At 40.2% G+C, this 27,676-nt stretch overlaps 13 protein-coding genes across 13 annotated transcripts; 7 read left to right on the top strand and 6 right to left on the bottom strand.

The window, feature by feature from the left end:
• Positions 1–450: 450 nt before the first annotated feature.
• Positions 451–2,127, top strand: TUB2 (beta-tubulin; the record flags this gene model as incomplete). Its single annotated transcript, XM_041280338.1, has 2 exons — positions 451–487; positions 749–2,127. 2 exons carry the CDS (start codon positions 451–453, stop codon positions 2,125–2,127), a joined length of 1,416 nt encoding a protein of 471 aa, XP_041135221.1.
• A 767-nt stretch (positions 2,128–2,894) lies between these two features.
• Positions 2,895–6,029, top strand: BRETT_001795 (uncharacterized protein; the record flags this gene model as incomplete). The annotated part of the gene is made up of 1 exon (XM_041280337.1): positions 2,895–6,029. The coding sequence occupies one exon, from the start codon at positions 2,895–2,897 to the stop codon at positions 6,027–6,029; it is 3,135 nt and encodes a 1,044-aa protein (XP_041135220.1).
• A 396-nt stretch (positions 6,030–6,425) lies between these two features.
• Positions 6,426–6,794, bottom strand: BRETT_001794 (uncharacterized protein; the record flags this gene model as incomplete). The annotated part of the gene is made up of 1 exon (XM_041280336.1): positions 6,426–6,794. One exon carries the CDS (start codon positions 6,792–6,794, stop codon positions 6,426–6,428), a length of 369 nt encoding a protein of 122 aa, XP_041135219.1.
• Positions 6,795–8,312: 1,518 nt separating this feature from the next.
• BRETT_001793 (uncharacterized protein) lies at positions 8,313–9,611 on the top strand (the record flags this gene model as incomplete). Its single annotated transcript, XM_041280335.1, has 2 exons — positions 8,313–8,594; positions 8,688–9,611. 2 exons carry the CDS (start codon positions 8,313–8,315, stop codon positions 9,609–9,611), a joined length of 1,206 nt encoding a protein of 401 aa, XP_041135218.1.
• A 446-nt stretch (positions 9,612–10,057) lies between these two features.
• On the bottom strand, positions 10,058–11,572 carry BRETT_001792 (uncharacterized protein; the record flags this gene model as incomplete). Its single annotated transcript, XM_041280334.1, has 1 exon — positions 10,058–11,572. One exon carries the CDS (start codon positions 11,570–11,572, stop codon positions 10,058–10,060), a length of 1,515 nt encoding a protein of 504 aa, XP_041135217.1.
• A 485-nt stretch (positions 11,573–12,057) lies between these two features.
• BRETT_001791 (uncharacterized protein) lies at positions 12,058–14,829 on the top strand (the record flags this gene model as incomplete). Its single annotated transcript, XM_041280333.1, has 1 exon — positions 12,058–14,829. The coding sequence occupies one exon, from the start codon at positions 12,058–12,060 to the stop codon at positions 14,827–14,829; it is 2,772 nt and encodes a 923-aa protein (XP_041135216.1).
• A 615-nt stretch (positions 14,830–15,444) lies between these two features.
• BRETT_001790 (uncharacterized protein) lies at positions 15,445–16,653 on the top strand (the record flags this gene model as incomplete). The annotated part of the gene is made up of 1 exon (XM_041280332.1): positions 15,445–16,653. One exon carries the CDS (start codon positions 15,445–15,447, stop codon positions 16,651–16,653), a length of 1,209 nt encoding a protein of 402 aa, XP_041135215.1.
• A 425-nt stretch (positions 16,654–17,078) lies between these two features.
• On the top strand, positions 17,079–17,729 carry BRETT_001789 (uncharacterized protein; the record flags this gene model as incomplete). Its single annotated transcript, XM_041280331.1, has 1 exon — positions 17,079–17,729. The coding sequence occupies one exon, from the start codon at positions 17,079–17,081 to the stop codon at positions 17,727–17,729; it is 651 nt and encodes a 216-aa protein (XP_041135214.1).
• Positions 17,730–17,839: 110 nt separating this feature from the next.
• CHO1 (CDP-diacylglycerol-serine O-phosphatidyltransferase) lies at positions 17,840–18,703 on the bottom strand (the record flags this gene model as incomplete). Its single annotated transcript, XM_041280330.1, has 1 exon — positions 17,840–18,703. One exon carries the CDS (start codon positions 18,701–18,703, stop codon positions 17,840–17,842), a length of 864 nt encoding a protein of 287 aa, XP_041135213.1.
• A 969-nt stretch (positions 18,704–19,672) lies between these two features.
• Positions 19,673–20,938, bottom strand: BRETT_001787 (uncharacterized protein; the record flags this gene model as incomplete). The annotated part of the gene is made up of 1 exon (XM_041280329.1): positions 19,673–20,938. The coding sequence occupies one exon, from the start codon at positions 20,936–20,938 to the stop codon at positions 19,673–19,675; it is 1,266 nt and encodes a 421-aa protein (XP_041135212.1).
• Positions 20,939–21,647: 709 nt separating this feature from the next.
• Positions 21,648–23,312, top strand: BRETT_001786 (uncharacterized protein; the record flags this gene model as incomplete). Its single annotated transcript, XM_041280328.1, has 1 exon — positions 21,648–23,312. The coding sequence occupies one exon, from the start codon at positions 21,648–21,650 to the stop codon at positions 23,310–23,312; it is 1,665 nt and encodes a 554-aa protein (XP_041135211.1).
• Positions 23,313–23,599: 287 nt separating this feature from the next.
• RAD50 (DNA repair protein rad50) lies at positions 23,600–24,070 on the bottom strand (the record flags this gene model as incomplete). Its single annotated transcript, XM_041280327.1, has 1 exon — positions 23,600–24,070. The coding sequence occupies one exon, from the start codon at positions 24,068–24,070 to the stop codon at positions 23,600–23,602; it is 471 nt and encodes a 156-aa protein (XP_041135210.1).
• A 23-nt stretch (positions 24,071–24,093) lies between these two features.
• BRETT_001784 (uncharacterized protein) lies at positions 24,094–27,519 on the bottom strand (the record flags this gene model as incomplete). The annotated part of the gene is made up of 1 exon (XM_041280326.1): positions 24,094–27,519. One exon carries the CDS (start codon positions 27,517–27,519, stop codon positions 24,094–24,096), a length of 3,426 nt encoding a protein of 1,141 aa, XP_041135209.1.
• Positions 27,520–27,676: the final 157 nt, after the last annotated feature.

The following is a 27,676-nucleotide window of genomic DNA, read 5'->3' as shown; positions in this document are numbered from 1 at the left end:
CTCGAACTTTGTTGTCAGTTCTCCTTGTTAGTTACCCTTCATCTAAATCTCAAGCCTACTCTAAGGTTATATTTCTTCTCCTTTTCAGACTTTATCACCAGAATTTGCACAACCTAAAATTCTGGCAGAACTCATAATACTTCAGTTGGGATAGTTACCGTTGCACAATGAGAGAAATTGTAAGCATATTGCCTTTTTTTCAAGTTTCTAGTGGTAAAAGCAAATAACGCGTTGGGTTGTTGATTTGGACTTTTCAAGCATTCTTAAGCAGGTATCCTGCAGCAAATTGTTGATCGTGCGATTTTTGATAATGCTGGATTTCATATGTTGGTTGGATATCATTTGATTGGATTTAAGGTGCAATTTTGATTCCATACAGGTATTTATTGTTTGTTTACATGTGTTATTCTTACAGTTGGGCAACATACACGAGAGTGTGTTCGGCAATTAATGAATAATAGTGCGAATACATCTATATTTGCGTTGCGTATTGAAATTGCAGGTGCAAGAATCAAGAGTTGTGGAATAAGTTCAAAGTGATCAAATCCAGAAAACAAAGTTAGCCGGAGTCAGCAATAAGCAAGAAGGGAGAAATCAAGATAGTAGAAAATCAAGAGAAGAAAAATCGAGTGCTGCGATAAACAGCATTAGAGAGTCTAGATCTTAACATCACAATTCTTCAAATGTAAACACGCACATTTTTCAAAGCAGCATTACTAACATTATCTAACACAGATTCATTTATCAGCCGGTCAGTGTGGTAACCAGATTGGAGCAGCCTTCTGGGAAAATATCTGCAATGAGCACGGTCTCGATGCTCAGGGAAACTATCATGGCACGTCAGAACTTCAAAAATCAAGGCTTAACGTTTATTTCAACGAGGCCTCTTCGGGAAAATACGTCCCAAGAGCAGTCTTAGTGGATCTAGAGCCAGGTACAATCGACGCCGTCAAATCGTCGAAGTACGGCAACTTGTTCCGTCCTGATAACATGATTTATGGCCAGTCATCAGCCGGTAACGTGTGGGCTAAAGGCCACTATACGGAAGGTGCAGAATTGGTTGATTCGGTGATGGATGTGATCAGAAGAGAGGCAGAGGGATGCGACTCGCTTCAAGGATTCCAGATTGCACATTCGTTGGGTGGAGGTACGGGATCCGGAATGGGTACCTTGTTGATCTCCAAGATTAGAGAAGAGTTCCCTGACCGGATGATGGCCACATTTAGTGTTCTGCCTTCTCCAAAAGTTTCGGACACTGTCGTTGAGCCTTACAATGCGACGCTTTCGATCCACCAGTTGGTTGAGAATTCAGATGAGACATTCTGTATCGACAATGAGGCCCTTTACAACATCTGCGTCAACACACTTAAGCTTCCACAGCCTTCGTACGAAGATCTCAACCACCTTGTTTCTGCAGTTATGTCTGGCGTTACGACTTCTCTTCGTTTCCCAGGTCAGCTTAACTCCGACCTCCGGAAATTGGCCGTTAATTTGGTTCCATTTCCTCGTCTCCACTTCTTTATGGTTGGATATGCTCCATTGACGTCGACCGGATCACAGTCGTTCCGCTCGTTAACAGTTCCAGAGTTGACCCAACAGTTGTTCGATTCAAAGAACATGATGGCAGCCGCCGATCCTCGAAAGGGCAGATATTTGACTGCTGCTGCCTTTTTCCGGGGTAACGTGTCTGTGAAGGAGGTCGAGGACGAAATGCACAAGGTGCAGACGAAAAATGCAGACTACTTTGTCGATTGGATACCTAACAATGTTCAATCTGCAGTCTGTTCAGTTCCTCCTGTCGGTTTGGACATGGCTGCCACCTTTATTGGCAATTCCACCTCCATCCAACAGCTTTTCAGACGTGTTGGTGATCAGTTTAGTGCCATGTTCAGAAGAAAGGCCTTCTTGCACTGGTACACGTCCGAGGGAATGGACGAAATGGAGTTTGTGGAGGCAGAATCCAACATGCAGGACTTGGTCAACGAGTACCAGCAGTACCAGGATGTTAGTGATGCTGATGATGAGGCAGATGCTGATGTTAATGCTGCTGCTGAGTATGCTGATGAGGCTCCAATGGAAGATGATCAGCCTGCTGAGACTGAGCCTGCTCCTGCAGCTGCTGCCTGAAGCACTGTCTTTTTTCTTATTTTAATTACTTGTTTTTGTTTTAGCGATACCACCTACTTCTTGTTGTTGTTTCTGTTATTTTCTGCCCTTTCTCTCCTTTATCCCGCCATACCGTTGTGCCAATATATCGGCCGCAATGTGCCTTTTCATCATGCTTTAATAGCCTATTACATATTGCTTTAACTCTGCTTATTGGTTGCTTCACTCCTTTGCTTTGTTTCAATACGTCTTACTTTCTCTTTTACTTTATCTTATATTTTATTTTATTATCTCTTCGTTTTATTCTACTCTTCTTCTCTATTTTACTTTTGCTTCGACTCTTCCTTTTTTTGTTTTCCGTCTGTTGATTCTGAGCAATTCATATACCCGATTACAAATTACTTGTAGACCGTTTCTACTGCTCCTTCTTGGATTAAGCGCCCAAAGTCACGTGACATGCTATTTCCTTAAGTATTGCTCTGTATTGGTGGGAGCGGCAATTTGAACACCTCTTGCTTTAACAACACACTTGTTTTCTTGCTTTCTTAGTGTTAATCAATTCAACTTTAGTATTTTCATCCATATAATGTTAATTTGCCAACCATCCAGCTACAATATGTGATCGTGTTCTTTTCGCTGCTTAAGTATTTATTTTTTTTTTTTATCTCCTTTTTTTTTTACTTGCTTACACGTACCTATCTGCCAAATTTCGGCATTCCAATTGAACTTCTACCTTGGCAATTATATCTTTCGGACAGCAATCAGTAGACTAAAAGTGCACAATTAAAATGTTTTGGCCAACTGAGCTCACAAGCGTTCAGGTATTGCCGGAATTGCCAAACCTTAAAGCTATATTTGACAAAAAACCCGTTAAAGGTCCAGAAAATGCAAAATCCATCGAGTATCAACCATCTCCCGAGAAAGATCCCATAATTGGAAGTGTGACACAGCCAGTATACACCAAAAGCTACAAGAAACACTATGCAAGGTCTGGCCTGCATCTTCCATACGCAATTTTGACTTATCGCGGCTTATATTTGTACGATTCCAGAACTGGTTCACCTATTTCTGCTCATATTCGTTCAGACAACTCAATTGCCAAGTACGGATCCAATGTAAAGGTCCGAGTGTCTCCATGCGGCCGTATATTTGCAGTTGAGACCTCCGGAAATGTTGCTTTGATTTACACAATTCGGACAGATCTTTCCGATCATGAAATGCTTACTGTGTTCAATTCAGATGGCTTTGTACTTCAAAACGGTCTTCCTCTACCAAGATATAGAGTTGTCAAGCATGACGAGACATATGAGGACTCTGGATTGAATCTTGATGAGGGAACTGCCAATGGATTCGTCCAGTCTTTGCTTAAAGCCTTTAAACCAAGTACTGAGAATGAAACTCCAGTGACAGATTTTGGATTGCGACTTCGACTGATTCTAAACGTTCAAAGCCGGCTTGCTGACTTCTTCTTTCTTTCCGACTTGCACATCATTCTAGTGAACAAGTCACCGACTGCTTTTCAGGTTGTTCCTTTGGGGAAAGATAAGAAGATCACATACCTCCTCGCCGAAAACCTTACATGGTATCCGGAGGAAGATAGAAATGCTGATATAATTGATTTCCATTATAATTACGCTTTGCATTGCTTTTGCTGGGTGAATTCTTTGGGAAAATGCTGGCTGGCACAAGTTGGCAAATCTAGAGACATCACACTTCTTGAGCCAGACGCATTAACTGGCACGTGTTTGTACTCCGGATCCGAAAAGGCCATATTGACTCTTATATCCAACTCCAAAGGCCTTGTGTATGTTGGTCTCCACGATGGACGGCTTTTACTTTTCAAAATAGGAAATAATGGTTCTTCTACATTGCTCAAAACCATCAATAAGCCTCCGAATGCTGGCCAGCTACGGCATTTTTCACTTTCTCCAGATGAAAATACTCTCATCATTCAGTATTCCGACGGCTGGACTATCCACTCCTTTTTGGGCAATCTCAACTTTTCCACCTTTGAGTTTGACCCACTCTTGATATCCAGTCCCAACGACATTCGTTTCATCGATTATCAAAACATCTTACTGACCCATGCAGACAAAATCCTTCGTCTTAAGCTCTCTGGTCTTAATTTCATGTCTGATCTTTCATCGCTTGCAGTAAATAGACCAATTTTGTTTTCTGCTGACGTTTTACGATTGTTTTGCGGTTCGAATAAGTCATCTGCCCCTGATACTTTGAAATCTGCCAGTGAGGAAACACTTTACAACGAATCAAGGTTTGCCGATTCATGGATGCTGCAAACATTGCCTCTTGCATTCACTCAAAGAAACTCGCAGGTTCGAGCTTCTTGTGCCAACAAGCGTGGTACCTTTTTCTGTGTTGTGGGAGAGAAAGATGTGATTGTTTTTGATTGTAAATTGCATTTATGGAAATTTCTCGATTGGAAGCAGGAAGACATCCTTGAGCAATCTGCCTCAGGAAGATGTCATGCATTCTTTTCCTGCCTTTGGTATCAGGATTACTTGATTCTTTCTGCCAGGGAAGAAGTATTTGTGGCTGAAAATGCAGAGGATCCAACTTTTGATCCTGCAGTTTATGTTTTCCCGCCATCCTGCCTGAAATCGGATTCTGAGTTCAAAATTGATTCTACAGTGTGGAATTTCAAACTTCCAAACGCCGGCAAAGGTGCAAGGCCAAACATTATTTCAGTAGATCTTGACCTTTCCCAGTCTACTCTTATTGTTACGACAAACGAGATGAGCATTTACACATGGAAGATTTGTGAAAAAAGTACAGATAGCGTATCCAATGTACGTGCATTGTTGATTTTTGAGAAGCTAAGTCTCTATCAGCTAAAGGATGCTTTTAAAGAACTGGACAATGCAATGTGTAACGTGAGAAGCGTACTTCTTCTTCGGAAAACGGATCTTCTTATACTTGACGGAACGTCTCTCTTTATTGTGTCAAAGCAGGCCGGAACCGCACAATTAAGCAGGTATCACATTTCACTTGTAAATAATCAAGTCGAGTACGTCCAGAAATTAGACCAGAAGACGTTTCTTGTGTTTGATGGCTCGAAAATTCTCCATTACAGTGTAATAGTTGACGACTTGAGTTCTGGAACGAATCTGGGCGTTCCAGTGAATATAAATATTGGAAATGAGGTCGAGAGTTTGGAATCCGGTTCGTATGATGTGGAATCTTCTGGGGTAACACCATATCCGCTTACTACACAGCAATCAGATAGTACAGTTTATGGGGTTGAGGTTGAATGCTACTCAGATACAAAGATCAGGCTTGTTCCAACCAAGAAAAACTACTTGGATGATATCATTGACCACCAAATTTGGGCAAATATTCGTGTCCGCAAGTCGGATAGCATGGAAGCCCTTGGAATAACAACTGTTTACAGGAAAATGCACAAACTACCACATTTTAAGTATGTCTTAGAGTTGCTAATGGTGCGGTACATACAGCATGTGTACGAAAAGAAACTATTTGATTCTGAAGACGAGTATTTTGACAGACTCTTTGAATTGATAAAGATGACTGGAAAGATGTATGAAATTTTACTAAACTGCCTCAAGAAGACGGAGGCACAATACTGGAATGTTTTGTTTGAAAAGCTGGGTGAGAACGCAAGAGATATAGTTGGAACGTTGCTGCACGAGGACCAAAACTATAAGTTAAGCGCCCATTACCTTATTATTGCACTAAATGGTGAAAAGCACGATGATAAACTGCCAAAAGATGGGATCGAAAGTTGGTCCGACACAAAACTAAAGGCGGAGGATGCTTTGCTGTTCAGAAGTATCGTGCAAAAATTGGCATCAGCACGTGACTATGTGACATGCTTTGAAATGCTTCACTTCCTAAAGTTGGTGGACCCCAAAGCTTGCACTGAAGTTATTAAAAGCATTGAGTGAATTCAAACTGTTATGCCATTATTATAATATTTTTGTGTGTGTATATTTAATGAAGTTAATGTGAATGTTGTGAATGTTATATGTACACTGTTTAATTTGGTAAATCAAGTCAAATAGCTATGACTTCCAAAGCGTCTTTTACTGTATAGACAATTGCTTGACGCTCGGTCTCTTCTCCTTTTAATAGTGCGTGATTTTACAGCAGTATCAATAATCTACAAACTTCACTGTATGCATGCAGGAGATCATTAGTGAAGAGGTATTGAACCAGGTATACCTGAGAATGTAATGTTCTATTGATAGCAAGTGTACTTTCTCCCTAGATAAATTAATAAATATTGCGTGATATTAATAAATAAAACGGGCAATTTGCCCAATGCGTTGGCCTCATGAAGCTTAGTCAGCACCCTTCAAAAATCTCTGCACAAAGTTGTTCTTTCCGGCCTTATCATAGTAATCAAAGTTCTCGAAGTACTTCATAACATGACATTTCTGTTTCCAGAAGTTCACCAACTCCTGGAATTCCATCTGACCCTTCATGTACATGACATTCTGCACTGCCAAATCGTTCACGTGTCTGTGCTTTTCAAATTCCTGCCTAATTTTTGTCTTCACTTCTGATGTTGGAATATCAAGATCGTAATTGTTGACAAACTCTCTAGAATGTCTAATGTATCTCCTATACAGGTTAAGCATGCGGATTCTCATCTCGGCATGTGACGTTGAAAACCTTGTGGTTTCAGCAAATGCCGTGGGAAGAGTCATTGTGATTGGCTGTAAAGATATGCTGTTATAAATATATGCAATGTTGATAATATTGCTGTACCATTCGGCTACAACTAACATGGCTGTTTAAGCGAGAAATAATAGGATGGGGAAAAAGTAAAGTAAGCAAATGAGAGTAGGGGGAAAAATTGGGCAAGCTACGGCAAAACTTGATGCGTTTTTTTATGCACAAATGTACCCTCAATTGTGCGTTATTTGATGTGACATTTGTGTGGATTTTCGCGCTGGATTCCAGGATATTTTTTCCTGCTTTTCGTGAGTATAAGCTTTTTCTCACTTTACTTGGCAGTAAGTTTCTTTTTTTTCTTGTCTTTCCTGCTTTTTCGCATTTCCTCGTGCTCGCTCACTTTTCGCTTCTTTTTCACATTCTCCTATCTTTTTCTCTCGGATCTAAGTATGTGTTTTCGCGCGTCCGATATTTCTCCGGGAATTAAGATGATTGTTCTGCTCAAATTATTAAGAACTCAAGAATAATAATTTTTTTACTATTGATGACCGCCCGACGTCAACACGATCAGCAAGATTTCCCAATGTGGTATTATGATGAAGATCAACACATATTTTTTACATATGGCCGACTGCAGCCGTCCTTCTTACTTATTTTTTTCTCTCCCGATATTCTCCTTTTTTTTTCATTTTTTTCTATCCAGATTAGCAGACTATTCGGTCTTTGATTTTTTTTTGTTTCTGTCTTAGTTTTTTTTGTTTCTCCTTTTTTTAAGATGTTTCTTAAGCCGATATTCTGATATCAGTTCATTCTTATCTTGTAACCTTTCTTCTTCTTTTTGTTGTCTTGTAACTTTCTAGATTATCAGCTTTAGGGCGTTGTTCATTCACTAATTGGAATATACGAAAGAACGAAAAAAAAAATCGCGTTAGAACGTCGCATACAAAATATTTTTTTTTGTCCTTAAAGAAGCTTCTTTGAGCTCTTCGCATAGCTTCTGCATTAAAGCGGCATATATTCACCTTTAACACTATTATCCTGCGTTAAGGTCATTTTTTTACAACCTTTTCTGGTATAATCTTTAGGACTATAGCAGTGTTTGCTCGTTGAGCCAGGTGCCCTGGGCAAATAGAACAACCATTTTTTACTCGTTGTTTGACTTCGAAAGATAAACCAGATTTGTTTTTTCACCGGCGTCAAAACGAGAAAGCAGCAACTGTTTTCTGTATAGTTGATAGTCTCGTCAAGTACGGTTTTTCACTGCTTGATCTGCTACTACATTATTGAGAGTGTTGTTTGAACTTTGAAGTAAAGTGAGCTGAAGTGTGAATTTTGAATTGTGAGCTTCAACTCTGAGCTTCAACTCTGAACTTCAACTCTGAACTCCAACTCTGGTTTTCAACTCTAATCTTCGATTCTAAACTTCATTTCTGAACTTCATTTCTGAATTTCAACTCTGAACTTGTGCTGGTATCTTTCTTTTTGCCATACTTTAAAGCTGCGAACCTGATCATCTAGAATAGAACTCTACTCTATACATTGAAATTTCGATGGCATCAGATTGTTCTTCGTACTATGAAGTTGGCAAGACCGACTTCATCCTCAGTTGGGTGCTTGTGGTCGGTATTTACATCTCGTTTGTTCCACAACACGTTCGTGTGATTAGACGACGAACCAGTGAGGGACTTTCACCGTCATATTTGTTGATGGGGTCCATTTCTGCATTTGCCTCATTCGTCAATATGTATTTGGTGACTGTTCCAGCCAGGCATTGCTGCACTGTGGATCTCAATGCCTATCAGTGCGCAAATGCCATGACCGGCTATATCCAGGTTGGTGTGTAGGCAGTTGGCTTCTGCTTGGTGATCGTGTTGTGTGTTTACCTTACGAAAAACTCGCCGAACGAACCTGCACACGAATATAAGATGATATACCGGTACTATCTCTTTTTCGTGATTTATGTCATAGTCAACTTCATCGCCTGTATTTGTGTGGTCCACGCACCCGGACAACAACATGGACGTAATGCTTACGCAGATGTCAGTGGTGTTGTCTCGTTGATTTTGCAGGTTGTCCAGTATCTTCCCCAATTATGGACCACATACCGAATCAGGGAGCCTGGAACTCTCTCCATTCCTTCTTTGGTCATTCAAGTGCCCGGAACCTTTTACTGGGCATACTCTCTTTACGATGAGGCCGACTCTAAGTGGAGTTCCTACCTCCCCTTCTTTGCTGCCGCCTCACTTCAAGGAATCTTGTTGTTGATGTGCATTTTCTACAGATGGAGAATGCATGTTCGCAAATCTCGCCAACTTACTCTCCAATCGAGCGACCAGGATAGCGTCGACGACGCGGCGGATACAGACGGCTCTGTTATTGCAAGTAACTCCTCTTCTAGAACTGCCGATCCCGAACAGGGTGTGCTTTCGCACCGAAACAGTCAAGCTGCAGTCTCCGAAAATGGTCGCACATCCTTGCACCGCGAAGATCGCGACGGCTCCCAGGATGTGTCTGACATGCAGATTCCAGCCTTATCTGCAGCCCACGTCAACAGCATTGTTTCTCGTGCCGGCAGCATTATTTCTGAAACGGTTCCTGCTGTTCACAGTGCGCAGAATCGGGCGTCGGACGTCGGAAAAGCGGTTGACGCGTCGATCGACGCGCACTCCCTGGTGTCGAACGGGATTTCCGTGGTAGCCTCACGATCGCCTAGCATCATTGCCGATAAAGCCAACACTACGGAGAACGCGTTTCCCCTCAGTGCAACTAGAAGCACGTTTGATCTTCAGACGGCGATTAACATGGAAACGCCACAGAGATCGTTGGATGCTACATCCTTGCACAAGTGAGCGGGTGGGTGGGCCGAGAGTGCCATTATAACTTTACTAAGCGACACTATATTATTACGGGACATGAAGCTTTCTTTTATCCATTTTCAAGTACATTTTTCTTCTTCTCCTCCATGCTTAATATGCTTTTTTTCTGCTTCTTTTGGGTTGCCTAATGTGTCGAATGATCTGCAACCGGATATACGATAATGGAGCATTAATTGTAATGCAAGGCATTACGATGTGATGTGTAGACATTTTTAGAGTTGAATTACACTTAAAATAATATTATAAAGTATCATTAATATCACTTACAATTATGTTAATACCAATCACATTCAGAGTAGCGTTAGCAAAAGGTTCCCTTACATTATACTTGTCTTCTTCTTTATTTCTACCTATTTCACATTACACGGCCATTTCTACCCTTCCTGTACACATAATAACTCAAAAAATACACCCTGCACTCACACAGAGATGGTCTTCCACACGTTCATTCCGTCACTTCCAGTACTCAAAAGTGTTCCCGGAATCTGCCTATGCCAACAAACATCCTTCACATCTCTCTGCCAGTGGCCAAACATCATCTGAGGTGGTATATCCTTAAGCTGATCATTTCCAGCCTGCTGTTGGCGGACTTCTTCATCATCGGCCTCCACTGCAAGATCCCAAAGTGTGACTGTGTTGTCCTCAGACGCGACTGCGACGATCGACTCGTCGAGCGGGTCGAACGAAATAGCCGTGATTGGCTTTTTGTGGAAATCGTACGACACAACAGGAGAGGGTTGCTTGTTCGGGCGGAAGTTTCGCAAGTCCCACACACCCCAAACACCATCATCGTGGCCGGAAGCCAAGAGATAGTCGATCTTCTCACACCACGAAATAACATTAACGTCCGTTTTCGACGCGACGACGCTGAGGGCCGGAGTGTGGTTTTTCGCGCGCGTGTCCCAAATCCTGATGTACCCGTCAACCCCCGCGGTCGAAAAAACTGTCCGCTCTGACTTCGACCACTGAATGTCCTCGATCGACGCGTCGCTTGCCTGAAATGCTTCGCGGTCGGTCGTCCACTTCGACCCGGTATTTTTTGTTAGATAAACTCTGCCGCTCACATCTCCTGTTAATAGTGCACCATTCTGCTCCAAGGGCGACCAATCCATTCCGTATCCCTCCACATTTCCGTGTGCCTTCACCACCTGCTGTGGTCTTTTCGCTGTTTTCGGAATAACGTAGCCGGGAGTGTCGAATGCACGCATCTGTGCACCAACATCGAAAATGCACACTTCTCCATTCTCGTGCATTGTCGCCGTATAATACCGGTCCGATCTGCTTGTAAGTGTATTCGTGTGTATTCTATTTGTCGTACTACGCAATGGAATCACTTCCGACTCGAGAATTGGGTCACCGGAGAAGTCATCGTCCGAATCGGAGTCTGCATCTGAATCTTGTTCATTTTCATCTTTCTCAAGTGTCTTTTTCAAAGACGAAAGTTTCAGCACGAGAAGCTCATTGTCTTTTGGCCGCATCGCCTGCGTTGCTGTGACAACATACATCGTTGCAGGATAGCTTCTTCTCTCATTACCAAGCTTGTCTTGAAGTATATCCACACTCATACAGGGCCAAGGCATATTCACCTTGTGATACATCTCATATGTTGTTGGATCTGGCTCCAAAATCTCACCCGGCTCCAATGCACGCGACTTACCCGGCACATATATCTGTTGTGCTCCGTTCTTATTGCTTTCTCCATCCTTTTCCTCTTTGATTTCCTCCATGTGTTCCCCTTCCTCATCCCCTAGCTCTACTATCTCTTCCTCACTTTCATAATCATCCCCAACTCTTCCTTCCATTCCACCTTCAATTTTTAAATCCATATCTTCATCCGCATCACCCCACTCTACCACTTTTGCTGGTGGTGCCCCGCTCAAACTCGTTCTGGCTGCTTTTTGCGGCCCTGTTTCTTCAGCTGCTCTTTTTGGCATTGCGAAATCTGCTGTGGTACTTCAGCTTGTGTTTTCTTACTCTACCAAACAATTGATTGTCTATCAACAAAACCAAAAGCTCTTTCGTGCTTTCTAAATTCTCTTCTCTATGCTTCTGTAAATTATGAGGATTGTCAATACTAGTACTTCCTTCACAGTTAGGTGGATATCCTCATCTTCCTTAGGTATGCCAGTAAAATTTTCACTTTAATTTTATCCTTCATTTTTATTTTTTAAACTTTTTTTTTTTTTTTTTTTTTTTCACCTCAATCATTTTTCTTAACCTCCTTCTCATTTTGCACAGCCTTCCGATATAGACGGGACCAGTTATCTCTTTGACGATGCATGTAACAACATTATCAAAGCCAGTATCTCTTGAATTTAACAGCACTGGACATCCAGCCTTATTCAAATACACTATAGAAGTCTAAAAAGTGAAAACTTTACTCCACCAGTTCCACCATTGAAGAAAGTTAACCTTACATATGGCACACAGCTTTTTGGATGAAGAGCCACCTCCAGGATATATTGCCGGTCTTGGAAGAGGTGCAACTGGATTTGTTACACAGGCGGATCTTGGATCAACGGCACATGTAGCTGTTGCTGAACAGGGGCAATCGAATAATGATGGTAGATTTGATGATGCCGATGAGGAAAGCATAAAATATGAAAAGAAAGAGGAAGAAGATGATAAGGAGGCAGATGAATTTTTCGAGCAGATAGAGAGTAAATTACATAAAAAGCGGACATCAAGGAAAAAGAAGGTTGCTGAAAGTGGTCAGGCGAAAAGTGGGCGTGTTCAAGTTGAAGTTTTGGATTCAGCTGAGGCTATTAAAGCAATAAGTAAGGACTTCGTTAATGAAAAGAAAGCATTATCCTCCATATCCGAGGATCAGTGGCTCAACTTGCCAGAATCAGGTGATTTTACGAGAAAAACGAAAAGAAGACGGATGGAATTGCAGGCGCAGCAACGGTTTTATAGGAATTCAGATACTATAACTGCTGAATTAAGAGACAGGAGTACTAATAATAGGACAAATGAGCCTGGAGACATTGACATAACCCAAATATCGTTGGCAAGAGACAAAGTTTTAAAGAGTCAGCTTTCCAAGCTTGCTAACAAGGATAGACAAGAGAATCTTGAAGATCATAGTTCTGTTGATAAGGAAGAATATATTCGGCAACTGTTCGGAAAGAATACCGATACCAATTTGAAAGTCAATGGTACGGATGTCGGAGGTCAATTCCAAACTAATACTGGTGATTATGCACGGACAAGGTCTCTATTTAAGAAATTACGAAAGTTGGAGCCACACAAGGCTGAAAATTGGATAGCCAGCGCAAGATTGGAAGCTTCAGTTGGTAAGATGAAGAAAGCAAGAGAGATTGTGGAGCACGGATGCGATAAGTGTCCACAGAACGAGGAAATATGGCTTGTGAGTCTTGAAATACATTCTAGTAATATTCCTTTATGTCGGGCCTTGGTAGCAGATGCACTTCAGAACATTCCAGGCTCTGTTAAGCTTTGGTTAAAGGCTGCTTCGTATGAAGAAAGTACCCTTTTTCAAAAGCGAGTGCTAATGCGAGCACTTGAACAAGTTCCACACTCAGAAAATCTTTGGCTTGAGATTGTGAGGCTGGAAGCTGATCCACATATGAAGGAGATGATCTTAAAAAAGGCTACACAGCTAGTTCCAACCTCGATACAGCTCTGGATTTGTTTGATAAATGTTGGTTCACCAAAGCAAATATCGAGTGTTATCACAGAGGCTGAGGGAAAGGTGAATACCGATGATATTTATAAACTTTGGCTTGCGGCAGCAAAGTTCGAAGAAGAAACTACCGGAAATGGGGTGAAAGTTGGGCGAGATGTCGAAAACTGTTTTGGAGGTAAATACTCTTCATGTCTCGACAGGGATCAGTGGATTGAAATGGCATGCAAAGTTGAGAACGAAAAGTATGGAATGACTGCACGAGCTATTATATGGAATTGTATTGGAATTGGAACGCAAAAGCTGGGTACAGAGGAAAGTATTCAGTTATGGCAGAATGATATAGCAAAGGCACGAACCATGAAGAATTTTGAAGTGGTAAGAGCCATATACACCTATATGACATCTAAGTTCAAGACAAATGAAATCTTGTGGCTGGAATACGCAAAGTTCGAACTGGAACAGCATCATACTGCTGAATTATACATTGTCTACGAGATGGCGATTGAAAATTGTCCTCAAGCATCGGCCTTGTATCAGGAGTATGCTAAATCCCTTTGGAAGATTGATGGAAATGTTGATAAAGCTGAGGATATACTATTGAGAGGTATTAAGAAGAATGAGCAGTGTGAGGATTTATGGCTTTTGTATGCGAAACTTGAATGGCTTGAAAAAAGCCCAAGGAAAGCCGGTGAAATATACGAGGAATGTAGGAAAAAACTGAATATTCCTTCAGCAAAGTTGTGGTATAAACAGTCCACTCTTGAAAGATGCCTTGGCAATTCAGATAAAGCAATAGCTATCTCTCAAGATGGACTCAAAAGGTATCCGAAAGAAGCCAACTTTTATTTGCAGTTGAGCCAGATATATGAGGACCAAAATGACGTTAATAAGGCACGAGATACTCTTAATGAAGGTGTGAAGATGTGTCCATCCTCAGTAAAATTGTGGATACAGTTAGCAGATATCTATGAGCATAAACTGGGAAGAAAGATTAAAGCTAGATCTGCATTGGAAGAAGGTATGGCACTTAATCCAAAGAGTGATCTATTGTATTTTTCAAGAATGAAACTTGAGGGTCCAGGTTCGAAAACAGCGGAAATTATTCTCAGTAAAGGACTTAGAGAAATTCCAGACTCTGGATATTTGTGGTCAGAGAAGATTCAAACCGCCAAACTTCAACACAGAAAGAATTTTTACTCCTCGGCGCTTAACAGCACTAAAGATAACCCGGTGGTAATCTTAACCATTGCCCGGGATCTTTGGAAAAGAGGAAAGCTTTCAAAGGCTAAGCAATTTTTCGATGCTTGTATTGACAAAGATCCTGATTATGGTGATGGATATATATATTATACGTGCTTTTTGCGAGATCATGGTACTGTTGATGAAGTTTCAATCTTGGAGAAAAAGCTTGTGGACAATAATCCTAGCAGAGGTCTGTTGTGGTGCAAAGTGGTTAAGGATATTAAGAATTGGGATAAAAAGCCTGTTGAAATGCTAAGGAATGTCGCTGATAAGGTAAGCCGTGAAAAGTATGTTTTATAACTAATATTCTGCTAGCTTATGAAGATATTTCAAATATAGAACAGGCAGGTCATTAAAGTAGTTTGTTTGAACAATGTTTTTGCATTGCAAATTGTATATAAATTGTATGTATGATGTGGGATGCAATAACTGTATGGTACTTCGTTATATTTTATACCCCAAAATAAAACGGATAGTTGTTCAATTTCCTTTGAAGTTATTTCAAATATGGTACCCGGTATGGGTAACTATATAAAGGGAAAAGTTCCTATATGTATGTAATCCTTTGTTTACGGAAATCATCGCGGGTATACTTTATAGTTATGATTTTGTAGCTGTTAAGAGAAAATCCTTATCAATGCACAACAAAATAACTGTCATACAATATGAACGTTACTGATTAGAGCAGATAACCTGAAATAACCAAACGGGCGCGCTTAAAATATTTTATTAATTCGGTAAAACTAATAGTTAGCGATAGAAATAATAGAGGGAGAAAAAAAAGAGTACATAGAAATAAGTAAGATCAAGACAACATTTCATTATCATCGAGACATAATCACTGAACACTGCCTCGAGGAACATAACATTTTGTGCCGTCAATTTGCAATTGGTTAATTGTTTATAGGTACGGAAATGTTGCCATTTAAGGGAGCCATTTACGGCTTAAAGCTGGGCTCATTGCCTGTGCGAACATTCATGCATACATACAAAACTTCAAATATTGCAAGCACAACATCGGGATGGATAAACCACAAAATAAACGTAAGACTAACAAGCAGAGGATATGCTACTGTGAAGACTCCAAATATTGACTGGAATCCGATGAGGTCAAAGCATGATCTCAACAACGAGGGAGATCGAACAAAATCGCATAAAGTTGTTTTTGGCTTGCTTTGTTTTGCCCCTATTCTCACATTTTGCTTGGGAGTTTGGCAGGTGAAACGTCTAAAGTGGAAAACCAAGTTAATTGCACAGGCCGAGGACAGATTGGCATATAAACCAATCGTGTTTCCAAACGGACTTACAGACGAAGAAGTCGAAAAAGAGTTGCTATACAGAAAAGTTTACATTACGGGTAAATTCGACTATACTCGGGAGGTATACGTGGGCCCACGACTTCGTGATGGCCGGAAAGGATATACAGTAGTTTGCCCCTTTGTCTTGAGTAACGGTGATGGCGATATATTGGTGGAAAGAGGATGGATTGGCGAATCCAAAGTGATTCCTGACTCTAGAAAACTTCAACACTTATCATGTCCCCAGGGAACAATTACTATAGAATGTGTGGTGAAAATGCCCCATAAGAAAAGTGCACTACAGATGAAACACGATAAAGGTGCCAGACTATTTGAATATACCGATGCTTATGCAATGGCGGATGAACTTGGAACAAGACACTCTTATTTGCAAGCAGTCAAGTCGTTTTGCGATCGTCCGGAATGGAGGCAAGAAGAAACACTAGATAGCGATTCAGATGAACATGAAAATTCCACAGAAAAGAAGGGAATATGGATCGCCTTGGCTTCTTTAGTCGGATTTGGTGGTAACTCTGACAAAAAGCCAAAACTTACACTTTCTGATTTGCAAAAGAAGCAAATCGGTGAGTTGGAACAGGATGAGCAAAGGGATATTGAGTTTGATGAACAACAATTTGTTTCTGCAGGTGTTCCAGTTGGTCAGGAACCAAGAATCGAGTATAGGAATAACCACATGCAATATTTAATTACGTGGTTTTCACTTTCATTTGCAGCTACTGTTCTACTCTTTATAATAGTGAAGAAGAAGCGGTGGGTGGATCCAAGAGACGAAAAAGTGAAGTATGCCAAGAGGTTCTTGCGTTGAAAATATGCATGTCTATACATACTGTTATTTCTATTATTCTGCATGTACATAATGATGGTTTATTGAATAAATCAGCGTAGATGAGTGCTATGAGCTCTAAATGAGTATGTGTGACCAACAGTGATGGATCTTAATCGAGCTTTTGTGGTAAGGACTTCAATTTTAATAAGAAGTTTTTGAGGATTCTATTTTACGTATACTTCCGCTTGGTCGTTTATTTACTTTCGGCTCTTTTTTATTTTATTTATTTATTTTTTTTTTTCTTCATCATTTTAGACTTGCTTTCTTTCAAGATTTATCAATGTCACATTTAGATTGATAGGCTCTTATTTCATTCTAGTACATAAGCATATATCCAAACAACATATGCTGCTTGCTATTTATTTGTTTATTTCCATAGATCCCAGCATTATTTTGACCTAATAATGTCTCACATTTCAGAAAAAAGTAACAAACCAACCGACATGCACATTGACAATATCAATGAAGCATTTTTCAATGGTTCCGGTTTCCCATCTTCACCATTTAGGTTTCCAATGCTATCTCCTACAATAGCGGAGTATGAGTCTGAAGATTCCACCAAAAATATTCAAGACTTGAGTCCTGAAATGAACCGATTGGCAGACAGACTAGTTTCTATTGGAAATAACATGGAACAGCTTAGGTGTGCCAGCAATTCACTATCAGATTTCAATGAATCACTTGGATCATTACTTATGGGTCTCAATGTGAATGCATGGTGTGTGCATTTTGAAAATGCACCCAATTCAAACACCTGGAAGCAGTGGAAAGAGCTTCAGAATGTGAACAGAGAAATAGCCAAGTACGAAGCAAAGATTAAGAATTTGAAGCAGGAAATTTCGGGCACAAGAACAAAGAAGATGTGGAGACATGAACCAAGCGTAGGTAGAACCGTTGCCAAGAAAAGGAGGAGAATAGAGATTGTAGCAAATCCAAATACAGCAGTTTTGAATACTGCTTCGGCGTTTAAAACAACTCTTGAAGAAAAAGAAGGCGCCGACACGATTTCGAGTATCAATGATTCGACACTCAAGTTAAATACGATGCAGAGATAAAGAAGAAAAAACTGGAACTACTCGAAATTAATTACAGGACAAAAAAGATAACAGAAAAAAACGAAAATTGGAGCAGGAAGCAGAATAAGTACACATTAGACTATAAAAACTCAAGGCTTAGGAATATGGATGCTCTTGCTGATCATCATACAGCCTTGGAAAAGGAAAAACGCAGAAATAGGATGCCATTCGTAAGAGGCACCACTAAAGAGCAAGCCACCGGGAATATTTTCACCGTAATGACCGGAAAACACCAAAATCAACATTATGAGCACCATGAACAAGGTTGTTGGAATTGGGAAACCTTCGAAGTACTTTGATTTTCCGGTTTGATCCTTAGGAATGTTTACAACTGTAACATTGAAACGTGCTAGTCTTCCCAGGCCACACAAAACGCAAAATGCCATGGAAAGAACATCTGCAGTACTTTGTAGACCCATACAGAAAGCAATGCATGTTGGGGAAACACCAAACGAGATGAGGTCTGCCAAAGAATCCAATTCTTGGCCAATAAGCGAGGCTTTGTGTCTCAATCTGGCGACTTTTCCGTCGAAAAAGTCGAAGAAACCACCCATAAATGAGAAGAACACTGCCCTTTTGATGTACGACTCATCATGATTAAGTTCGAACCGAAGACACGAGATAATTGCATAGAAACCGGAGAACCCATTAAGCATCGTAATGCAGTCTGCCATGTGCAAATTCCGCACAAACGAAAGGTGCCTTTCATCAGATGTGAAAGCCAAGATCTCCTTTTGGTCTGGAGGTGGGAGTGGCTCTTGATGAAGCGAAAACATGGATGACAGTGATGAAACCGAAGATGTTCTTCTTTTCTTAAGATCTGGATTCAAAAACTCTTCTACATCCGATGTATCCGACAGGGCATCCGATTGTGGATCAGGTATTTCCGCAGTTAATGGTATTGCGGCCGATCCTGATGCCTTTGTATGACTTTGTCTGCTTTTATGTGCCATTTTCTGTATGTGTTGTGAGTATTGGAAAGGAAAAGTAAATGTAACCAACGTGTAATTTCACTTAATATAGCTGATTGGTTGGCGATAAACTAATGTAGTGCCTGCAAAGGATGGTATCCAAAGTATTTTCAGATTCGCAAGTAGCACAATCTTAAACTCACTTGTTCGAACGTGGAGTAAAGGAAATACCAACTTTTTTCAAATAAACAACGTACACTAGTAGTAACTGATTCTCGTGCAAAATATATCCAATTGAGTACCACTAATTGAGTTATCAGCTAAATGAACTAGTGCCTTATCAAAAAATAACTATATTTATATATAGGCAAGGGAACTCAAATAATGTATCAGTAAACCAACACGTTGTCTATGCTGAAAGATAGAGAGAACGGGTATTTGTCTTCTGTTATATAGGACCAATTTTTTTTTTAAAAAATATTCTATTTACATATGCATTTTTTCTATTTTATTTAGTTTTTCTCGGTATTCCCTGTTCTCCTCATTTTTGTAATTCCAATTCTTGCTTATTCTCCTATTTTTTTTTTTGATCACCAAACTTTTTTTGTGTCCACCAATTGGATTAGTGCTAGGCTTAGGTGTATTCAGCAAACAGAACACTATCAGTAACAGCCAGCTTTTTTTGGAAAATATTTTTTCACATGTTCTATAATTGCTGGCAACATGATCGATACACGTAACATATGTTGACAGATTGGGTTTATTCTTAAAGGGGGCGTTGAATATGCGCGTCAGTTTCACATGCTTTCTACTAAAGGGTTCAATTGTTGAGTGTAAGGTCAGAATGTGATATTCTGAGCCAGGGGCTGGACTACATACGTCGATCGACGTAAGCAAAAGATAGTAAGGTAAACGAAATCAAAGTAACAATTTACGAGGGGAACACAACTTAAAGCATACATTTAACAAATTCATTCACTAGATAAGTTCGCATACTACGTAAATACAGCCTTAATTACCCTCACGGACAACTGCGTCAATAGCTTTGGCAACATATTTGACATTTCCGGGGTTCAAACCGGCAATCGAAGCCCGTCCATTTCCAGACATGTAAATTGCATATTTTTCAGCAAGCTCTTGCACCTGGGAAGGAGACAAACCCGTGAAGGAAAACATACCCTTTTGCTGGGTGATGTGTGTCCAGACACCAGGGGTGTTCAATCTCTGTAGTTCAGCAACAAGATCCTTTCTCATTCCCATAATACGAGAAGACATAGTGATCAAGTCTTGCTGCCACTGTTTCCTCAATTCTGGGTGAGATAGAACGAGAGAAACAATCTTGGCACCATATCCAGGAGGATTAGAGATCTCGGACCGGATGAGCTTGGACAACTGCGAGAAAACCGCAGAGTTCAAGGCCTGATTATGCTCAGGAAGAATAACATGGAAAGCACCAATTCTTTCGCCGTACATTCCACAATTCTTGGCAAAAGACTGGCAGACTAGCACACCAGGGAAGCTGTAGAGACCAGAGTCAATGGCATACCGAAGAGCCCAAGCATCTTTTGCCAAAGATCCGGTTGTGAAGCCTTGATAAGCACAGTCGAACAATGGAAGATGTCCGTTGTCCGAAATGGCCTTCAATATGGCCTTCCACTGCTCCTCAGTTGGGTCCATACCGGTAGGGTTGTGTGCCGTGGCATGAAGCAAGAAAATAGAGCCCTTTGGAGCTTTCTGGATGGTTTCAACATACTCTTTAATCCTGAGAGACTTGGTAGCAGCATTCCAATAAGGATACTTTTGCACCTCGAGTCCGCAATGCTCGAAAATCTGGATGTGGTTAGCCCAGGTTGGGTCTGAAACGTAGATAGTTGCCTTAGAGGACTCGTTTGAAGACTTTGGAACGAAAAACTTCGCCACAAACTCTCCAGCAAGGTGAAGAGAGCCAGTTCCAGATAGCGACTGCACAGAAACAACACGATCCTCACTGATGGCCTTCGAATCATCACCAAGAATGACTTTTGCGGCTAGTTGTGTGAATTGCTTGAGACCTGGAATAGGCAAATACTCATGATTGTAGTCGTCAGACTCATGAAGCAATTTCTCGGCTTTTCTCACAGAAGGAAGAATCCAAGGCTTTCCCTGGTCATCTCTGTATGCACCGATACCCAAGTCCACTTTCTCAGGCCTTGTATCCTTTGCACATCTGGTTTTGATGCCAAATAATGGATCTGGTGGAAGTTGCTTGATGTTTTCTGAATAAAAACCTCTCGACATGTCGGGGTACGATGAAAGCAACAATTTACTGTGCTACTCTGAAATTTTGTATTGAACAAAGGGTGGATATTTGATTAGAGGCTTCTGTATGCTTTGTATTTCATGACACATTCATTCTTAAGATGCACTCGCTTACTATTTATACTTCAAAAATTACTCAGTACTTTTTCTTTTCGTTTTCTTGTATGCCATTTAATTTAATTTTTTTTTTTTCACCGTCGAAAAATCTCCATCCCCACTTTCTCAAATGAGTCAAAACCTAGTTAATGGGAAACTCTTGGCGAGTAGATATACTATTGAACGAGTTCCTTATGCACCATATCACTTATAGCTAGCTTTGAATTTTAATATAAACCAATACCGACCCATAATATACTACATGGTCGATTTGAGGAACCAAAATTTATTTCATATACAGTGTTATTCTAAGTATGTTGGTTCACTTTTATATAGCACCGGCTATGTGCACTCCAATTCTTTCAGGATTCATGAAATTTTCGCTCTATTATTAATGCCTCTTCTATTGCTACCAAATCACGGCTGTGCAAGGCGATAAGGAGAGTTGAAAAAAAAAAAAAAATTATGCCACTCATTTTAATTAGGACCAGCCCTAGAAGGACATTATACTTATCTTTAAAACTACCCAATCTCAGAGTACATTTGTATTTAGTAGTTAAAAACTCCAGGGCAGAAGTTTTACGCTTTAAAAATGGATCTTCTGGGTGATATTGTGGAGCATGATTTAAGTGGAGCAGAAGCACTTCCACCAAAACCGAAACAGCAGGAAAATGGAAGAAGAAAAGCAAGTAATAACGGTTTTCCTACGGCAAGGAAACAGAGACCAAGCAGATGGAGACAAAGATTAGAGAAAAAGGGTATAACATCAATTTCTGGCGTTGTGAAGGCAGATCGAATCGATCAGAAATTTTCAGTTAATGAAGAGAAAATTGATGGAACTGACGGATTAGCAAACGAAAAGTCACAAAGGGAACAGATAAGCCAACAAAATTTGGACTATGTGAAGCACATGAACGTTTCCGAAAAAGAGGAAATGCGGAAAGAGCTTTTGGAGAATGTTAATAGTAAGACATTGAGTCTATTAATCAAGAGAAGTAGGCAAGGAAAGAAAGAGGAGAATGATGAGAAGAAGGAGGAGAATAATGAAGAGAAGGAGAAGAAGGAGGATTATGAAAAGGGGAAGAAAGAGAATAATGATGACAAAAATAAGAATTCTAAATCAGAGGAAAGTGGTGATATGGGAACAAAACTGGTTCCGGATGTTGTTCCTATTATAGATGCAGACAATACTTGGATAGGAGGATATAAGAATACTGAAACTGCTACTGAAGCAAAGGATAGTGGCGTTTACATTGATACTAAAAAAGAAGATAAAGCAGCTAAATGTAAACAGAATGATGGAAAGAAGTCCGGAGAAGTTGAAAATGGTAGTAGCGGCTCCAGTTTGAAACCAGTATTGAAAAAATACGGCAAGTCCAAGCAGAAGGCAAAGAAAGTGAGATTTAACAACGAGGCAAAGGTTCAGTATCCAGATGCGAAAGGTAAAGAGTCAGATAAGCACAATAGTGATGATGAGTGGGAAGATATCGAGTTCTTGGATGATGCGGGTCCCACATATGAGGAAGCAAGAAAGCTTTTGGGAGAAAGTGCTAAGAAAACGATTGATCACGCGAAATTTCATAAAAGAGAGGATGAATACCAGAAGATAGATCTTGCAGACCCGGCATTCAACGAAAAACTTCATGAAAAGTATTTCCCTGATCTTCCAAGCAACCCAAACCAACTGGAATGGATGTCGAATAAGAACGTGCCGAAAACACCAAAAGTTGTCAGCTACGACTCAATCGATGATCTCCGTTTTGATTTCAAAGGCGAGATCATCACATCTGAAAACATTGCTCAGCACTCTGAAACAACCAAGGATGGGCTTCACAACCATTCGGCACATCCAGAACTACCCGGTTACACAATACCAGAACTAGCACAATACCTACAGTCAACATATCCAGGCCAAAGATGTATAGCAAGCCGAACTCTCGGTCGAATCATGTTTAAGCTTGGATCCTTAAGCTATAGCATAACCGAAGTGACCAACGAGAAGGCGGGAGGAGTTGAAAAAGAGAAAAGGAAAGCATCTGGTGAGCAAGGACTGTTTGAGCAAAAGTGCTGGGAGCTGATTTTGAAATTGCGTATTTTGGAAATGCTTAATAACAGTGCAGCTGAGACAGAGAAAAACATCAGTGTTAGAAATTATGCAATTGAAGCATTATGGTTGTGGTCTCAGGCAGATGGAGATAATATTTGCAAAAAGGTGGCTGCCCAGGTTGAAAGAGAAAGGCAAATATATCAGGTGTAATAACCGGATGAGTTCTATTAATTAAATGCGATGATAGTATGGATGTGACAAATCAATAATCGATGCTGCTCTGTAGAAGAAACAAAGCAGAAACTATATAAAAAACTAAATGCCGTATCCACATTAAATGTAACAATTTGGGCAGACTGGTGAGATACCAAAAATTTGCGATAGTTGGCCATGAATATTTCCATGAACGTCGTAATGAATACTAATGTTTGATGATGTCATCATGTGGGTTATTATGCTGGCACTTTGATTTTAGACAAAAACAATCAGATAAAGCATCATTCTAGTGTGTTGATCTTCACTTTGTTAATTGTCGAATGCAATCTTTCATCCCGTACAACCTTAAAATAATGATCGGTGAACTCAACTGCATTCATATACCGCAAAAACTTCTCATCATGTGTGATCACTATTAACTGGAAATTACTCTGTACCGACCTCATCTCAATGATTTTATTTAGGGCCTTAGCCAAACTTTCAATATTCTCTTCATCCAAGTTTGTTGTAGGCTCATCTAAGGTAATCATTCCAAAGTTCAAGCCGAAACACTCAGCCAATGCCAAACGAATAATAATGGAGGCTAAAACTTTCTGACCAGCAGAACAACGGCCTCTCATATCTAATTCCACTCCATTCTTCACCATGACAACTCTATAATTGTATGATCGTCTCGTCTTAAGTGTACCAGCACGACTTTTACTTGCTCCCGGATCGGCCCGAATCATAATACTCTCCACATCATTTCCCATATATGTGCCTTTCCAGAGCTCATCTATAATCCGGTTGATCTCAGCCATTTTTCATGATGGAATTTCATCACACCATCGTCAGTAGCCTTATAGCATGTTCCCAAATCCGTGACTAAAGCAAGCTTTGTCTGCAACAGTGCACATTGCTTCACGTATCGCTTATTTACATCTTTGAAATCCCTTTGTATTTCCGTTCTAATATCAGAAATCTGTCTCTCAATTTGTGTTTTCTGTCCCAATCTTGTTGCATACTCTTTACGATGCTGCATCTGCTGTTCCTGAAGCTTCTGACTCTCTTCAACATATTTACTCTTCTCAGCCTCTGCCTTTTCCACATCAAGCATACCAATCTGCTCATCAATTGACACTGACTCGTCATCCAAACTGTAAAGCTCTAGATTGTAGGAAATTGTGGCTTCCTGTCCGTTTGCATCATTAATTACTTTCTCCAACTCTCTTCGAGAATTTTCCTCCTTCTCTATCTGCGATGACATTTCGGTCATCTTTCGCTTAAGAACAGATGCCTCCTCCTTAGTCTTCTCAAGTGTGGCAGCTTTATTTTCCTCAAAATCCATAATGTCCTTACTTAGCATTTGTGATTTATCTGAGTATTCCTTCAGCACAGATATGCTCTTTTCGGACTCGGCCTTCTCCTTTTCCATCCTGTTTGCCATCTTCTGAAGTTCCAGGTTATTCTCTTCATATTTCTTTTGAATTTTGCTAATCTCAACTTCCGCTTCTTTCAATGCGTTTTCCATTTCTTGGATTTGCCTCTTGTTCTCCTCAACAGAACGTTCAATATTAATCTTATCCATGGACTTAAGTTCCAAGTTCTTTATTTTTATCTGGAGCTCACTAACTGCCGCTTTCATGTGATTAAACGCGGTTGTCTTTAGTTCTTTATCACTCCTTAGATTTTCCAACTTTGATCTTGATATTCTGATACGTTGCTCAACCTCCTTGTAAGTCTTCTCGAGTTCATCATAATCATATTCAAGTCCTTCATCAACAATATCCTCGGATATTTTCGTAATTTCATCCTTTCTCTCTTCTATGTCTTCGGTCCAATGCTTTACGTTGTATATATCCTGTGAAATACTTTTCAAACGATTACTTTCAGTTGTAATCTCCTCGATTTTTTCTTTTGTGGAATCCACGTCTCTTGATATTGCTGAAATTTCCGTATTCAACTTGTCTATAGTTGATTGCGCCTTACTCAGTTCAACATTTTTCAACTGCTTAAGCCTTGAAACTATTTTTGATGTTTCTCTAAAGATATGTAACACATTCTGTTTATTTTTCAGCAGTTGCCTTGCCTCTTCTGTATGTGAAAGTTTAGCTGTTTGCTTTTTTAGAATCTCAAAAAATTGTGATTTTTCACCACCATGAAACTCCCTATGGCACAAAAGACAGGCATTTTTGGAATCAGCCAATGCTATCGCACGTTGATTAAACGTAACATATGATTCATGATTCTTCATTGCTACATAGTCGCTGTTGTAATCATCGGCAACATTTTGTAGGCGTTCTTCAAAATTATCCAACGTCACATCACCATTATAAATTGATCTATATTCCTGAACTGACCGTAGAAAATTTACTTCTAGAGTCTTGATCTCTTTCTCAAAAGACGTCTTTGCATCAGTTTGTGATGTGAGTCCTATTTCAAGCTTTGCTTTGTGCATTTTCAGCTTTTCAAGTTCTGCATTTAGCTTCGTATGTGCAATATCAATTTTCCCTAGCTTTGTATAATACTCGCTATCCGGATCTTTTTCAAAAGTGACAACGCTTCTAACCTTTCCCAATGCTAACTCTCTCATCTTGGCAGTCTTCGTATTCATGTCAACCAAAACCTTCTTCCGACTTGAAATGCTATCATTGGTACGAACAATCTCCATCTTGCGGTGAATATCATCAATTGAAATCTCGTCCTGCTTTATAGTGTTAGTTATATTTTCAATTTCAGAAGCAATACCAGATATCTGCTTCTTTTGCTTAAATTCTTGAAGCAGCTTTTCTTTCTCTACCAAATCGGACTTTGCTTCTTCAAGTCTGAGGGAGTTATCACTCAATTCGGAGAGCTTATCTTGCATCTTTTGACAAGTCCTTTTCAAATTTTCCCTGTCTGAATGTATATACTCTGAGTGTCTTGTCTGCTCTTTTAGTTTATCTTTTAGTTCGTTCACAGTTTCTTGTTGCTGATCCAATTTCTCTTGCTCTACTTTCATTTTCTTTTGATAGTCTGAGTTCAAGCTTTCAAAAGCCGTCTTAACAAACTGTTGAAATCTCTTCAGTTCTCCTGGAGCGGTAGCATCAACGTCTTTTTGAAAAGAAGAAATAAGCCCTGCATACTCATTCCGATTTGCTTTATATTTTTGATAGTATCCTTCAAGCTTTCCCTTCTCAAATGTCTTTTCGCCATATTCAGACATTAAATGTTGATATGTGGCATCTAGCTCCTTTATCTTCTTAGTAATATCTTCGACCTGTTGGTTTTGATCGGCAAGAAAGGTCGAAAAATGATTAAGCCTGGACTTCAAAACCTCTTTTGGTACTTTGAGTATTTTGGTCGTTGATCTTATCCGGTCAATCCTATGCTGAATATTAAGCTTTTCCTGCTTTAGCACCGACAACTTTGAAAGGGTCTGCTCATAATCCCGTTTGCTGCTATAAAGCTTATCCAACCGTCTATCATCATTATCAATTTGCTCCTGTAACGTGTTCATCTCTTCCTCAAGAGTGGAAACTTGGCTTGTAAGTTGATTTATCATCCGCTCACGACTAACTGCACGATCACGATCATTTTTCAAATGTGAGACATCATTCGCGAGGACTTTAATGTCCACATTCAACTGTTTCGACGTCAGCTTCAATTCCTCAAGCACTTTAATAAACTTGACAGAATCGAATATCTCATCGAATCGCTTCTTAAGAGTCGATGAATCACTGATTGGCCATAAATTATCCTCTTGATGACAGAATATCACATAAGTAAGCACAGCCTTCGATGCTCCCAGCTGTTGAGGGATCAATGACTCGATATCGGCCATCTTGGAGCTGATGGTCTGTCTCTCGCCGTGCCTAATGGCCATCAATTGATTTTCTCTTGTTTTGAAACTGGTGTTATGCGATTTGGGGTTTCGGATTGCCATTAGATTCTTCGACAAGATCATGCTGACACCATTGACATTTTGGAATGCGAGCTTGATCTGTGCTTTTGTCTCATTAGATGCGTGAAGTGAGGGATCATTAATGAAGGAGGCGCCATTTCTGGTGTTGGGAGGCAATTCACTGGAAGTCGCATACCTCAAGCATTCGATAATTGTCGTTTTACCTGATCCATTTGTTCCGACGATAAGTGTGAGGGGCTTTCCAAATTGGATAGTCTCCTGCGATTGGTCGCTGAAAGATCGTATACCGGAGATCGAAAGTTTGTATATGGATGACATAAATAAATGAGGAAGAAAAGGGTGTGTAGGAATATGCAGATGCGGGATTGAGTTGCAGGAAAAGGCACTATTTATGTATGCAGAAGATTTCAGGAATGTATGAATCGCAAAAGATTGCGGAGGGATCAGCAATGTTTCCTTTTCTGACAGACAAGGA

The sequence above is a fragment of the Brettanomyces bruxellensis genome, chromosome 4 (genome assembly GCF_011074885.1).
Source record: "Brettanomyces bruxellensis chromosome 4, complete sequence".
NCBI classification, from domain to species: Eukaryota; Fungi; Ascomycota; class Pichiomycetes; order Pichiales; family Pichiaceae; genus Brettanomyces; species Brettanomyces bruxellensis.
Note: the sequence above shows the minus strand (reverse complement) of the source record. Positions and strands in the feature narration are given on the sequence as shown.